This window comes from Bombyx mandarina, chromosome 24 (genome assembly GCF_030267445.1).
Source record: "Bombyx mandarina strain Sakado chromosome 24, ASM3026744v2".
NCBI classification, from domain to species: domain Eukaryota; kingdom Metazoa; phylum Arthropoda; class Insecta; order Lepidoptera; family Bombycidae; genus Bombyx; species Bombyx mandarina.
Window position 1 is genome coordinate 11,529,353 of NC_143230.1, and position 14,849 is coordinate 11,544,201.

The following is a 14,849-nucleotide window of genomic DNA, read 5'->3' on the forward strand; positions in this document are numbered from 1 at the left end:
CATTACTAATAATGTTAATAATCCGGATGAATGAATAATGTGTGATCCTCTGGTCTTCTTCCTAGTCTGCTACTCTTGGTAGAGTTGGCTGTCGATGGATAGGGTTTCATCTCGTCGTCGCCGCTCACTTCCAAGCAGGCTGTTGGCATTGCGAGCAGATCCTCTGGTATTTCTGAATAACTCTAACATACCTTCAGGTCTCTGTACACGATCCTCCTGGCGTGCAAGTACTCGAGGGCCCGAGCTACCTGCAGGAGGACAGCACGCGCCGCCCTCTCCCCCACCCGCGCCCCCCCGCTCCGGTACTCCCGTAGGGCTGCGTCCAGAGCTCCCTGAGACAACACGAGGGATATTGAGGCCAATGTCCCACAAAATTGCGAGACGTTAGCACACATTTGATTTTAGTTTACATTCCATTCCGTTCCATATGTACGCGCGTAAGAAGTTGTACTTTTTTTTTTTTTTTTTAATTTAAATTTTAATCAATTTGAAAAAAAATCGATTAAACAACATCCTCAAACACGCATATTGGACATCCCTTTTCTTGACATCGTATAAATTCGGTAATTCTCGGTACGGTTCGGAAAGTTCACCTGCGGCTATATTCAGACTCGCCAAGTTACGTCGGTCGTATTGTAATGAGCGATTTAGTGGGCAACTGCATTCTGTTAATTTTGTGTCACGGTGCGCGCGCATCGTAAAATTTCAATCTCATCAATTTTTCATAACGCGCCTAAAGAAGTATGACTTCAATTATATATCTTAATTTTGCCTTCTTTTTTTTTAATTTGCCTTAAAATGTCCATATCTACGTAGCTTCACTGGCATGGTTTATTAGAAAAGAACAAGGTCCAATGTTGCTGTTCATATATTGAGTCCCCAGTTTGGAATTAGCTATAGACTCATGATTGTTGTTTCGTTGGTCACCGCGTCACGACAGGGCACGAACCTCGAGGGCTCACAAAACGTCCCAACACCAGCGGAGCTGGTAGCAAAATATTTAAAAGATGCCTGAATTGCAACTAACTTTACATATTTACAAGTTCCCAATAGTAACATTCGGACCGAATGATAATAAAGGTTCTGAGAGAGGAGAGGAGAGAGGAGAGAGAGAGAGAGGGAACTGAGAAGGGAGAGTGAGAGGGGAGGGAGGGAGAGAGGGAGAGAGTGGGAGGGCGGGAGAGAGAGAGAAAGATAGCGAAAAACGGAGAAAAACAGAAAGATATCAGATACCTGCGGCGCGAGCTCCAGCAGCAGGGCGAGCGGGGCGGCGCAGACGGCGCGCAGGGAGACCACGTGCGGGTGCGAGAGGCGCAGCACGATGCCCAGCTCCTGCCGCAGCCCGCAGTACGCGCGGCAGGCGGCAGACAGCGGGTCGCGGTCCCAGCGCGACAGGGCCGCCTGCGCCCCACCCGACAACCACAATACGTGAACAGACTTGTCGCAAAGGAAGGTAGCTTTATGAAAAACTAGCGGCCCACTCCGGTTCCGCTCGGGTCTTTACTAAAAACGTCAACGATATTTGACGTTATTTTATTTTTTTAAATAAAAGAACTCTTATTGCGGCATAACTACATATGATACAAATATGCTGTCGCGGCACTTTTTGTAAATAATAATGTCGAATAAGAAAGTCGCAGTACGTTATTTTATTCTATCATCAATAGTTTTCGCAGGTCACGTGATGTAAAGAATATTTTAGGCAATTTTTTTACACCTTGGGATACATTATTGGGGCATTAGTAAGAATCCCTAATTTTTTCAAAAAAGATTGTCACTCGATAATAGTGTAGCTTCCAAACAGTGAAAGAATTTTTCAAATCTGTTCAGTAGTTTCGGAGCCTATTCAATACAAACAAACAAACAAATCTTTCCTCTTTATAATACAGGGTGGGCCATAAAGTTGAGCGGATTATAAAAAATCATATAAAAAAAACTACAAAGCTCAGGAAAGAAAATATATGGCGGCCTCCCCCCGGTGAAGGTCAAGGGGCGACCTGAGGGGATGAGGCCGCGCGGCGCGCTACCAGCACTCTAGCGCGCTGCCGTGGAGTGATTAGAGCGACCGGTCGACGGTGTATCGCGTCCCGACCCGGCAGGCTGGTTCTGGTCCAGCGGGGTATTCCGGGACACCAGCGGCACCGTCTGGGCGGCCCGACGGGCTGCCGTACCGAGACGGCCGACGTTTCAGAGCCTTCGATTCGCCTCGAAGGCTCCGTCGGCTGGGCGTCCTTGGGGTGAGCCGCGCCGTCTGGTTGTAGTGTTTACCGCGGTAGCCCCCCTACCTCATCCGGGTTCTGACCTCGGAGGGGATCGGACGTCGGGTGTAAGAGTGCAGGGGAGTCGTTTAGTGGGTGGGTCCTAAAATCCTTGGGCCCGCGGTCTGCTCACAACACCATGCAGATCGTTGAGTCTCACATACCCCGCGCGCCCCTCTTGCGCGGGGACCTCGTAGGAGGTTCGGCCCTCTACCCGGAAAAAAAAAAAAAAAAAAGGATAGAAAATATATAATTATAATAAAGATTACAAACGGGATTTTTTTTTTTTTTAAATAACTTCGCTGAGATGTGTGCCATCTACACGTACACACTCTTCCAGTCTAGCCCTCAAATTCTACCCGCACCCCGCTCCCGCTTTCCTGTCGCGAGTAATGTGATTTTGAAATTCGCACGCCTTTCTGGCCCACCCTGTATTAGTATAGACTAGCTTTTGCCCGCGACTTCGTCTGCGTGGAACAGTTACTTTGGCATAACGCTAAATCATACCCCAACTTAATTTATGTAGAAAGTGAAAATATTTTTCAAATTATATAATTTTAAGGAGTTATTTCAATCCCTATTTTGAGAAATTCTTTATTGGTGCTCCATTTGTATTGGCCTTACCGTGATGTTATATAGCCTAAATGTTATACAGCCTTCTTCAATAAATGACTTATCTAAAAATGAAAGATTTTTTTAAATCGGACCAGTAGTTCCTGAGATTAGCGCGTTCAAACAAACAAACTCTTCAGCTTTTTAAGTATAGATTAAGGGCAGTAGTACCATATGAACTGGATTGAACACACGGCACGGGTCGAGCAAACGAGTGACCAAACGAATTGCCACTGCAACTAGATTCTCCTACCAGTCTAAACCTTGGATTTAGCTCACAAAATTCCGTGAAAATCACTTTCGCAATTTTTGCGTAATTCTCGATAGAAAATCTATACAAATAAAAAAAATACATGTGTGCAATTCACACGTGGTAGAAGTGAAACCTTCCAAATTTAAAATACAATTATCCTAAACGTCTTAAAATTTTGTCATTAGTAAATAATTGTAAGGTAGCGCCCTCTGTGAATTGATATTTTAATTTCACGTATAATCCTAAATTAAAATTCACTACAAGAGCTTTCATACACTCGTTAGTATTAAAAAATCTCACAGATGGCGCTGTATTAAATAGTATGTATATTTCTGTCTCATTCTTTTGTATTTGTGTCTCTTACCTGTCGTTTTTTCCGTTGCATCCGGTTTGAAATCACAACGATTCTAAAAAAGTTTTCACTTCAAAAAGAACAAGACAAATACATTTAGCAACAAATTTCTCGAGAACTTTCTCTGACCTTGTAAGCCTGCTGAGCTGGTACATCATGGTGACTGGGCGGCGGGACTGGCTGTAAGGCTTTGATGGCGACCGGCACTAAGTTAGCTGGCGAACGGCGCCACGTGCCCGTCAGCACGGTACCGAAGGCGCCGCGCCCCGCCACCACCCCGCGCGTGATTTGCTCCCACCGGGCTCTCTTCTCTTCCTCCACGTCTAGCAGGAGCTGTACAATCACCACACTATGCTGTACAATCGCTACGCTGTATCTCAACTGGTTTTTTTTATTGCTTAGATGGGTGGACGAGCTCACCTGGTGTTAAGTGGTTACTGGAGCCCATAGACATCTACAACGTAAATGCGCCATCCATCTTCAGATATGAGTTCTAAGATCTCAGAATAGTTACAACGGCTGCCCTACCCTTTAAAAGTGGTGGATTCAGAAGTCACAGGCGAGTGATTCTATAGCTTCCACAAGCTGCTGATTCGTCAATATGCTCTAGTTCATAAGGAAACTATGAATTTTGTCAAATATCTCCTCTATATCAGAAAGAGGAACTCCTATGGAATTTTGAAATATATAATCTTAAAACTATTCTCGTCGTTTAGGTTTTGGTGGGACGTGTAATCAGGTTCCATGGACCAGAATTAGTATCCTGATAATTTTTGGCTACAAGGCTTTTTTTTATTGCCCTTGTAGGTAGACGACGAGTATACGGCCCACCTATGGACTTCAGCAATACCAGGGTCAGAGTTAAGCCGCTGCCTACCGTTGAGTACTCCCCACAAGCCTCATTGAAGAAGGACATGTCATAGCGCTCGGGAAACACTGTGGAGGGGGGCTCATTCCAAAGCCGGATGGTACGTGGCAAAAAATATCTCTGGAAACGCACTGTGGGTGAACGCAGTGGCTCCAGGTAGTATGGATGAACTCTACTCCGGTGGCGGGCGGTGCGATAGTAAAAACGAGATGGTGGAATCATCTTGGATAATTCCTCAGAGCATTCGAAAGTCTTAGGTCTCGTAGCGGTTAGCTGCCGAAGACCAGTTTTTTTTTGTCCTTTGTACATAGACCACCAAGCACAGTTTTGCATACAGCCAACCAGATGTGAGTGGTTACTGTCGGTCGTGGACTTCAGCAATTCTAGTAGGGGCAGAGCCAAGCCGCTGCCTGTCTCCAAGTGCTCTCCACAAGTCCATTCCGAAATAGGATGATGCATGGCAAAAACTATACTGTGGACGAACCCATTTGGTTCCAGATAGTATGACCTTTACTTCAGTAGCTGGAGGAGTGAAGGAAACAGTTTGAGAGATCTATATATTGAGAGATCATCTCGAAGATCATCCTCTAAGCTACGGTGGACCGAAGTGAGTTGAGCCATGAGTTCACTTGCCCAGAATATAATCGCTTGAAGTTTCCTGCAAAAACAACGATAGCTTACCGCATCCGGAGCCAACTGCCTCAGCTCTACGTGCGAATGCAACGCGCACTGGAGCTTAGTACTGGTGCAAGCTGCTAATATGCAGTCCTCCACGGTCCAAGCGTACACGGAGGTGGCGGGTCTTGGCTCGTTCACTATCCCCTCCACAGACCCGAGCCGGGACGAGGCTGGGGACAGCGAATGTGAAGATGCATGATGGTCATTATCTAGACGAAAGAGCTCACGGCCCATTTGACGTTGAGCGGTTACCGGAGCCAATGGATATCACAACATAAATCATACACCCACACACATATACTATTAGTCTGGAAACTGTCTTACGATTCGCTCTATTCAAAGCGTTTATATTTTCCAATAAACTGTTATTAGAATACATTGACTCTCGCGCTAAGCCCAAACAATATGCTCTCCGGAAACTACCACTCGAAATGTTAATTGATATATCTATTTATACCCGTTGGAAATCGTTGCCTTCGAAGTCTAGTTAAATCGGTTTCACTATACCATTTCAGTTGGACTTTTTGGCGGGAACGCGAGGAGTGAAGTTGTGTGATTTGTTTTATTTTGTCTATTAAAATTTAGTGTTTCTTCAGGTTTAAATGTGTAATAACGGTGTTTTATTAACTGTTTAATATCTGTGAAAGTGCACAAATGTGGGAAAATGAAACAAAGCCACTGGACGTAACTTCTCGGGATCCTCCAAAAAGTCCACTTCATTTCACTCCATATTATCATTTTTCATAAAAATAAAATTAAAAATTAAAATAAGACTTGACCTAAAGGTTTTAGATACCAGGTCATAAAATTCCTTAAAAAAAATATACAATTTCAGTTCTTAATAATACCACTTTGATAATAGCAGTAGGCAACAACGCCCTGCCTGTTTCCGCAGTCTAAAGGGCGGGGACCGTTATGCAAGACGATCGCGACTTAGACCTCTCATCTCGGGGTAAGCAACGGCATTTGAGGTTATTCGTTTACTGGTTTACGGTGACATTTAAGGCATTTACTGGTGGTAGGATGTCTTGTGAGTCCGCACAGGTAGATACCACCACCCTGCCTAGTTCTGTCGTGAAGCAGCAATGCGTTTCGGTTTGAAAGATGGGGCAACCGTTGTAACCATACTGAGGCCTTAGAACTCATATCTCAAGATGGGTGGCGGCATTTACGTTGTAGATGTCTATGGGCTCCAGTAACCATTTAACACCAGGTGGGCTGTGAGCACACGGCCGGGCGACCTTGGGGTGAGCTGCGATATGTGGTTGTAGTGTTGACTGCGATAACTCCCTTATCTCATCCGGGTTCTGACCTTGGAGGGGATCGGAGGCTTGGGCGAAGAGTGCAAGGGGTTAATCACTAAAACTAGCACGAATGAAACTGTTTTGATGCGTTGCTGTTTTTTTTTCTATTTACCATTAGACTCAGCGCCAACTCCGCTGTCTCCGTCTGAGGCGCGGGAGTCCTGGGACAGTCGCGCCCGCCTCGGCTCCAAGGCACCAAGTTCAAATCTTCTGAATGCCTGTGTCGATATTGCATCAGGGTAAAGGCGAGTGTTACGCAAGATTATCATATCGAGAGGCGAAATGCTTTTTTTTGCCCTTGCAAGCAGACGAGCATAGGGCCCACTTGATGGTGTTTGGTGTCGCCCATGGACTTCAACAATGCCAGGAGCAGAGCCAAGCCGCTGCCTACCGTTAAGTAATCTCCACAAGTCTCGTTGGAAGGAGACATTCGCTTAACAAACGACATTTATCTTTGTAATTAAAGGCACGTTCTATTCGGTATCAGCATCAACGGTTCGAACACCGGCGCATCGCTCAACACGAGCGCACCGGACGTCTTATCCGTTAGGCCACGACGACTTACGTTGCGTCTAGGAGCGTTGGGCTCATCTAGTCAATTTGTGTGACATGAAAAGAGCGCGACGTTAAAACGCAGCGCTAAGTACTCGTTCTGTTTGACGAAGCCTTTAATGCGATATTCAGTCCTCAATAACCTTACCAGTATAATTGATACGTTTAACTTACTTGCGCTAAAGGCATGTCGTCGTGGGAGCTTCGCCCCGCGTCCTTCAGACAGGCGGGGCAGGGGACCAGCCGCGTGATCAGGCATCGTCCCTCCGAAGTATGTACGAACCTTGTACCTGGAGACATATAGCTGATCGTTCTAAGTAACTCTGGAAGAGTGTGGCCAGGTCCAGCCTGCTCCGTTATGCCGTGAGGCAGTCAGACACTGGTGGTAGGACCTCTTGTGAGTCCGCACGGGTAGGTACCACCGCCCCGCCTATTTCTGCCGTGAAGCAGTAATGCGTTTCGGTTTGAAGGGTGGGGCAGCCGTTGTGACTATACTGAGACCTTAGAACTATATCTCAAGGTGTGTGGCGCATTTACGTTGTAGATGTCTATGGGCTCCAGTAACCACTTAACATCAGGTGGGCTGTGAGCTCGTCCACACAGCAAAGCAATAAAAAAAAAAAAAAACGTGCCAATTTTTTGGGTGGAATAATTGTGCAATACCATTGCGACTTAGAACTAATGTCTCTATATGGGTGGCGCCACTCACTAAATGTCTGTTTGTATTGCGTGCGTGTCCACTTAAAACCAGGAACCACATGAACTATTCCACTTATCTAGTTCATTAAAGTCCTTCACGCGGCCAATGATTGGAGGCGCTGGAGGGACATTACAAGAAGTAAAATCCTGTAGAATTATAATAGTCAATACTCTCGACAGTGAGGAAAGAGTGCGAGGAGGAGAAGGAGAATATGCTACAAAATGAACAGACGGCATGAGTGATTTGCGGCTGATTGAAAAAGGCAGGATAACACTTTGTGGAAGGCTTAACAACGGAGAAAAGATCTTCCACCGAGCGGGTGACATTGCTCGGTAGACCGACAGTCCGAATGTTGTTGTTCGGAACTTTTTTTTTATGGCTTGGATGGGTGGACGAGCTCACAGCCCACCTGGTGTTAAGTGGTTACTGGAGCCCATAGACATCCACAACGTAAATGCGCCACCCACCTTGAGATATAAGTTCCAAGGTCTCAGTATAGTTACAACGGCTGCCCCACCCTTCAAACCGAAACACTTTACTGCTTCACGGCAGAAATAGGCGGGGCGGTGGTACCTACCCGCGCGGACTCACAAGAGGTCCTACCACCAGTAAATATGCAAGCTTATCTTGAAAATGTCGTAAGCGAGATTCAGGCATCTGTCAAATATCTTGTGTTCTGATGGCTACGCGCCACAACTTCGTACATACTCTAAATCTTACCTAACGATGGGTACCAGTCTTCTAGTAACAAGTCGACGTGGTCAGAAAGTAGCGCTAGCAGTTTGGCCAACGTCTCTGGGTTCGGTTCCAGGCTGATGCTCTGAAAAATACATAATGTGGCCATAGACAAATGTCACCTCGCTTAAGCCGTGAATTCTAAGTATCGAATTGAATTCTAAGTCTTCAATTTCGCTGTCAAATCGCATAGGCTTGTACCAATTGGATGGACTAATCAATTTAACCATGGAAGTCGGTGACATTCAAGTTATTGCCAGGGGTCAACGGTAACAGGAATTGCACTAAAACCCAAACCTAAAGCAACGAAAGTAACACAGTGGTACAGGCACTAGTATTCCTGTCGCTAAATGGAAGAAAATACGGCGTTGGAGGCTTTTTTTATAGCCCTTGTAGGCAGACGAGCTTACGGTCCACCTAGTAAGTGGTTACCGTCGCCTATGGACTTCAGCAATGCCAGGAGCAGAGCCAAGCCGCTGCCTACCGTTAAGTACTCTTCACAAGCCTCGTTTGAAGAAGGACATGCCATAGCGCTCGGGAAGCACCATGGAGGGGAGCTCATTCCAAAGCCGGATGGTACGTGGCAAAAAAGATCTCTGGACTGCGGGGCTGGAAGGAATTTGGTCCTTACCTGGTACCCAGCTATCGGGAGGCCGTCGTCTCTCTTCACGACACACACCTGCGCGGGTAGACAGAGCTCCACGCAAGCCGTCGCGTCTACCTCCAGATCACACCAAGCACCTTCTTGGCGTACCCTGAGCCTGAGTTTATTCAAATATAATCTTAGGGAACATGGAACTTCAGAAGGTCGGGGCTTATGATTTGGAAATGTGGTGGTAAAAGGTATTGAAAGCTAGCAAGGATAGGTACAGACATCCTACCAATTTCTACAGCGCATCAGTAATGAGCATGGGTACAGAATGCGATACATAGTAAGATTGATTCCCGTGTAAGCGTGTTCTGCGTGTCCCATCACTACGGGCCCAGTCCCACTACTACAGACCTCGGTTCCACCTATACAGACCTCAGTCCCACAACTACAGACCTCAGTTCCATTTCTACAGACCTCAGTCCCACTACTACAGACCTCAATTCCACTACTACAAACTCAGTCCCACTACTACAGACCTCGGTCCCACTACTACAGTCCTCAATACCCCTACTACAGTCCTCAATACCCCTACTACAGACCTCGGTCCCATTATTACAGACCTCAGTCCCACTACTATAGACCTTAGTCCCACTACTACAGACCTTAGTCCCACTGCTACAGATCTCAGTCCCAGTACTACAGACCTCAGTCCCACTACTAGACACTTTAATCCCATTACTACAGACCTCAGTCCCATTACTACAGACCTCAGTGCCACTACTACACACCTCAGCCCCACTACTACACACCTCAGTCCCACTACTACACACCTCAGTCCCACTACTACACACCTCAGTCACACTACTACACACCTCAGTCCCACTACTACAGACCTCAGTCCCACTACTACACACCTCAATCCCACTACTACACACCTCAATCCCACTACTACACACCTCAATCCCACTACTACACACCTCAATCCCACTACTACACACCTCAGTCCCGTGTAAGCGTGCTCAGTGTGTCCGTCGTCGCAGAGGCCGAGCAGGGCGTCGGTCCGCGCCGGCAGGTCCCGCAGCGAGGCGACGGTGAGAGCCCCACAACACAGCGACAGTCCCGTTTTCCACAGCTTCCAGCCCCAGCATCCCTCCAGCGCTCGGGATATACTCTCATCCACTTCCATCTTAAAAAAAGTTCATCAGATTTGAGACCCTGAACGTTTCAAGGTTTATCATGACTTAATTTACACAATTTATCGATCCTGGAACCCCTCGAAGAAGAACTAGATGAAGCCACTAAGCCACGATATGCACAAATTTCTAATCCCCGGACACAAAGTCTCACCTCGGGCGTCAGACGATACAGTTGGCCCGCAGCCACCGCCAGTGCAGCATCAGCCAGCACCCTGGTGGTCAGACGAGCCCAGAAGCCACTCGGCACGTACGAGAGCAGGACGAGTCGGACGAGTGACATCTCCCCCCCTCTCCCAGACACCGTGATGGAGCCCGTGTGATCTTCTGTGGAGTACATACAAAATGCGGCTTAAAATCGTCGTGACCTAAAGAATAGGATGTCCTGTGCATTCATACGAAGCGATGCACCGGTGTCCGAATCCCACAGGCGGGTACCAATTTTTCTAATGAAATAAAATACGTACTTAACAAATGTTCACGATTGACTTCCACGGTGAAGGAATAACATCGTGTAATAAAATCAAACCCGCAAAATTATAGTTTGCGTAATTACTGTTGGTAGGACTTCTTGTAGTCCGCGCGGGTAGGTTCTCGGGCGCTATGACATGTTTTTCTTCAAACCAGATTTGCGAAGAGTACTCGCCGATGGACAGGGATTTGGTTGTTCTCCTTATGACCGTCTGCCTACAAGTGTTACAAAAAACTAAATGCCCGTTTAAGGCAGTAAAAAGCTTACGTATCAACACTGGGGAATCGGTCGGCCTGCTCTGTTCCGGCAGGGTGAGGTGGGGCTGCACGGACGCAGGGAAGGCTCGCCTCGGAGTGTTCCTGCTCGAATGTGACCAGGTCTTACTGCGTAAAGCCAGCTGGGAGAAATGAAACAGTATACTGCGAATGTGCAATCAAAATGTATGGTCACTATAGTGGCGCCGTCGATACTTCCAAAAATCACGCCTTAAATTCATGTATTTAATGACCTTCTTCAAACGAGGACTGTGGAGAGTGCTTAAGGGTAAGCAGCAGCTTGGCTCTGCACCTGGCATTACTGGAGTCCATGGGCGACGTTAACCATTCACCATCTGATAGGCCGCACGCTCGTCTGCCTGCGAGGGCATTAAAAAAAAAGAAAAAATGTACATCCGACTTTGACCTAATGTCATATGATATATGGTGGATTTTGCGTTGCGTTTTCTATGGACTCCTGTGACCTCCAGTTGGAGCGGGACTTGTTCATATCTGCCCGAAAAGTTTTTAGGGGTTGCCAATCTATTTATTTTTCATACGATTTAACAACTTGTAACGTGTGTCACTTCCTCTCTATAACTTTTACTGGTGGTAGGACCTCTTGTGAGTCATGAAGCAGTAATGCGTTTCGGTTTGAAGGGCGAGGCAGCCGTTGTAACTATACAGAGACCTTAGACCTCATACCTCAAGATGGATGGCGGTATTTACGTTGTAGATGTCTATGGCGTCCGGTAACCACTTAACACCAGCTGGTCCACCCATCTAAGCGATAAAAAAATATATTCAGGGTTCACCAAATATTTTTGGAATGAAGTTTCTTATGGGAAAACACGTCCGTAACGTAAGATTTTTATTAGTAATGCACACAGTGTACGACTTAACTTTGTAATGACGTACAAAAAATAACATTTTTTTATCATTCATTGACCACGATCTCAGAGCGTTCGTTTACGCAATACGCTAACTCTTATACAAACAACCGTGAATGAAGTGTACCACAATAAGTTCGCACGTTACCGAATGACCGTGGATTGTTGCGGAACCTCCAGTTTTATTTTCTTTATACCTCGAATAGAACTTAAAATTAATATTTTTATAATAAGAAACTTCGTACCTATCCGGTGTCCTACGATACTACACATCTTTTTTCTATTTAAGGGATTTGAGCACTGCGGTAATGTTTCAAAGACTCCAAGATCAATCGGCTGTGTAAATATCGACAATCCTCTTTGCAATAACAGGAGTGTGCGGATATGTACCTGAGGGCTCGCCGGCTCCGCATTCGGCAGCAACGGTGGGACCAGTAAGACCCTGGAATCCCAGCAGAGGGCCAGCTCGAATTTGTTCAGTAGTGAGACGCCTAAGGAGCTGGCCTCCTCCCCGCGCGCTAACATGGGTGAAGCTTTGAAGACATGCGCTAAATCCTCGATCTTCATTATACCTAAAATTAAACCACGCTGTACGTCTGGGGCTGGGCTGGTACGCTGGGCGTCGCGTCGAAGCTAGTCGGGTAAAAGCTCCCCAGCTATTGAGGCAGGGCTGATTAGTTGCTGGTACGCTAAGCTTTTGTATGGTGACACGGTAATATATAATTGTCGTCCCCAACCCGGAAACAGTTACATATTTAAAGGAGATATACTTGGCACGTTTTCAGGATTTATAATTGGGGCAGGGTGATTAGCTGCTAATGCGCTGTTTGGTGACACGGTAATATATGCTTGTCGTCCTTACAAGACTGTTACAAACTTAAAGAAGATACTTGGCACTTTTTTCAGAGTTTTTGTGATGAACGCACAAAATCTCCAGTGGTGGGGCGTTTTGAAAAACCGCAAGGGTAAATCCGGATCACGAACGTGCCTTATTATACCATGAAGCAGACACGCGTTGCGGTTTAAAAAGAGGTGCAATAGTTTTACAATCCAATGGAGACTTGGACCCCATGTTTTAAGGTAAGCACTGTGATGAATAGGGGTTCCGGTAACCAGGACTTCTTCTTAGTCGGTAACGCTCTTGATAAAAAGGTCGGGTCACCAATACCACCAATCAGTACCGGAACAGTCTGCAGCAAATGAAAAGATGTCTTACCGTTATTCGCAAAAGGGTTAATCTCCCTTATAGTGACGACGTGTGAGAGCACGTCGCAGAGCCACTGCGGCTTAAGGAAGTACAGCTGCTTGAGGCTGGCATCGTCGTAATGCAGGAGTACTCCTGGTTGGGGGGGAACAGTTACTGAAATATCTGTGCATTTTTTTTTATTGCTTAGGTATGTGGACGAGCTCACAGCCCACCTGGTGTTAAGTTGTTACTGGAGCCCATAGACATCTACAACGTAAATGCGCCACCCACCTTGAGATCACACCACACACCCTGGTTATTCCTGTCGTGAGGAGCAGTAATACGTTTCAGTTTGAAGGGCGGGGCAGTCGTACTATAAAAACTGAGACCTAAGAACAAGTGGCAGCATTTACGTTGTAGATGTCGATGAGTTCCAGTAACCACTTAACACCAGGTGGGCTGTGAGCTCGTCCACCCAACCAAGCAAATAAAAAAAAATCAGCGTTTGAACGAGCTAATCTCAAGAACTACGTGTTCGAATTGCATTATAGACACATTACACATACACAAACAATGTTTCCCCTGGTTAAGTCCGCGAGATTTTAAATTAGTACAGTCCTGTAGTCACTGTGCCGATCCCATTTGTCCCGCATCCTTCAAACTTGAGCAGGTGATTGTTTGCGGCATAAGTAGGCAGGATGGTGGTAGCTATCTTTGCGGCCTTATAACGATCGCTATCACAAATAAATGCAGAATGGTGACCGCAGTCTGTTTGGCCAAATCCTTTTTTTTTTTTTTTTTATGATTGAAAGATTACTGGTGGCCCGGAGGCCTTTCCAGCTTCACCAGGACAGGTGGGCGAGCAAAGGCTCAGCCAGGAGGGGTGGGATTTGCTAACAACTGCCTGAGCGCCTCCGAAGGAGACCTAACAACTCAAGAGCAATTGCTTCGCGAATGAATCTACTACCGGATCGGAATCGCGACCCACTGAGAAGATCCGGCGAGAAACTCAGCGGGCTGATGCATGGGTTAGGTTGCACGTCGACCTCTTTGTCGAGTTCGACGAGTACGGTTACCGGGGTTCCTCAGCCTGCTCCTAGTGTTAGAGCTGAAGGTATCTAATGCAAGAGTTATTGGATCTGATGGATCCGTAAGGACGTGTCTAGGGCGACGACGGTGACTTGTTCCTGCGTGATCAGGATTCGGGGAGTAATCAGCGGTGGCAACGATAAGGCGATTATTATGACGCATAGCCTTATCGAAGTAACGTTCCGACATTGACTTCATGTGTTTGCGGATCGATTCGAGGCCCAGGTCATCGTGTAAGTCGATGTTCCTCACGAACCACGGAGCCCCAACGGCTAACCTGCAAAAGCGGGATTGTAGGGATTGGAGGGTGTCTATGTGTGTGCGGGCCGCGTGAGCGAACACCACACTCGCGTAAGTCATGACGGGCCTTATGCAAGTTTTGTAAAGTGTCACCTTGTTCCGAAGGGACATTTTACTCCGCTTACAGATCATGGGATAGAGTCTGCCGAGAATAAATGCGGCACGGTCGCGGACTGTTTTTATATGCGGGCGGAATGTCATGGATGCATCCAGGGTAACTCCCAGGTACTTGACCTTCCTGGCCCAGGGTATAGGTTGGCCGAAGAGGGTGATCGGGGGTGTGATATTTCTCCTCCTAATGCGTGAGGAAATAAGCGGTGAGTTTCCCCTTTGAAATAACACTGCTGTGCTTTTCGCTGGGTTGATGTCTATGCGCCATTTTCGGAACCACTGTCCGAGGGTTAACGCTGCACTCTGGAGTTTACTCGCGATTAGGGACTTGTTTCTACTTGAGTAGTAAACGGTTGTGTCGTCAGCGAATAAGGCTAGCTGGGTCGGCGGCGACCGGGGAATATCATTGACAAATAAACTAAATAGGAGCGGAGAAAGAACAGAGCCTTG

General features: G+C 46.7%; 1 protein-coding gene across 1 annotated transcript in view; it reads right to left on the reverse strand.

Annotated features, from left to right (window-relative positions):
* Positions 1-14,849, reverse strand: part of Lrrk (Leucine-rich repeat kinase) — a 90,973-nt gene that overhangs the window by 16,418 nt on the left and 59,706 nt on the right. Inside the window, exons 32-44 of the mRNA XM_089737936.1 lie at positions 12,930-13,052; positions 12,104-12,285; positions 10,837-10,966; positions 10,252-10,424; positions 9,903-10,090; positions 8,944-9,073; positions 8,298-8,397; positions 7,052-7,167; positions 6,438-6,543; positions 5,025-5,191; positions 3,605-3,808; positions 1,234-1,401; positions 192-332 (exon numbers count right to left, since the gene is read on the reverse strand). Coding sequence (XP_089594062.1) covers positions 192-332; positions 1,234-1,401; positions 3,605-3,808; positions 5,025-5,191; positions 6,438-6,543; positions 7,052-7,167; positions 8,298-8,397; positions 8,944-9,073; positions 9,903-10,090; positions 10,252-10,424; positions 10,837-10,966; positions 12,104-12,285; positions 12,930-13,052 — 1,928 coding nt within the window. The remainder of the gene's footprint in view (positions 1-191; positions 333-1,233; positions 1,402-3,604; positions 3,809-5,024; positions 5,192-6,437; positions 6,544-7,051; positions 7,168-8,297; positions 8,398-8,943; positions 9,074-9,902; positions 10,091-10,251; positions 10,425-10,836; positions 10,967-12,103; positions 12,286-12,929; positions 13,053-14,849) is intronic.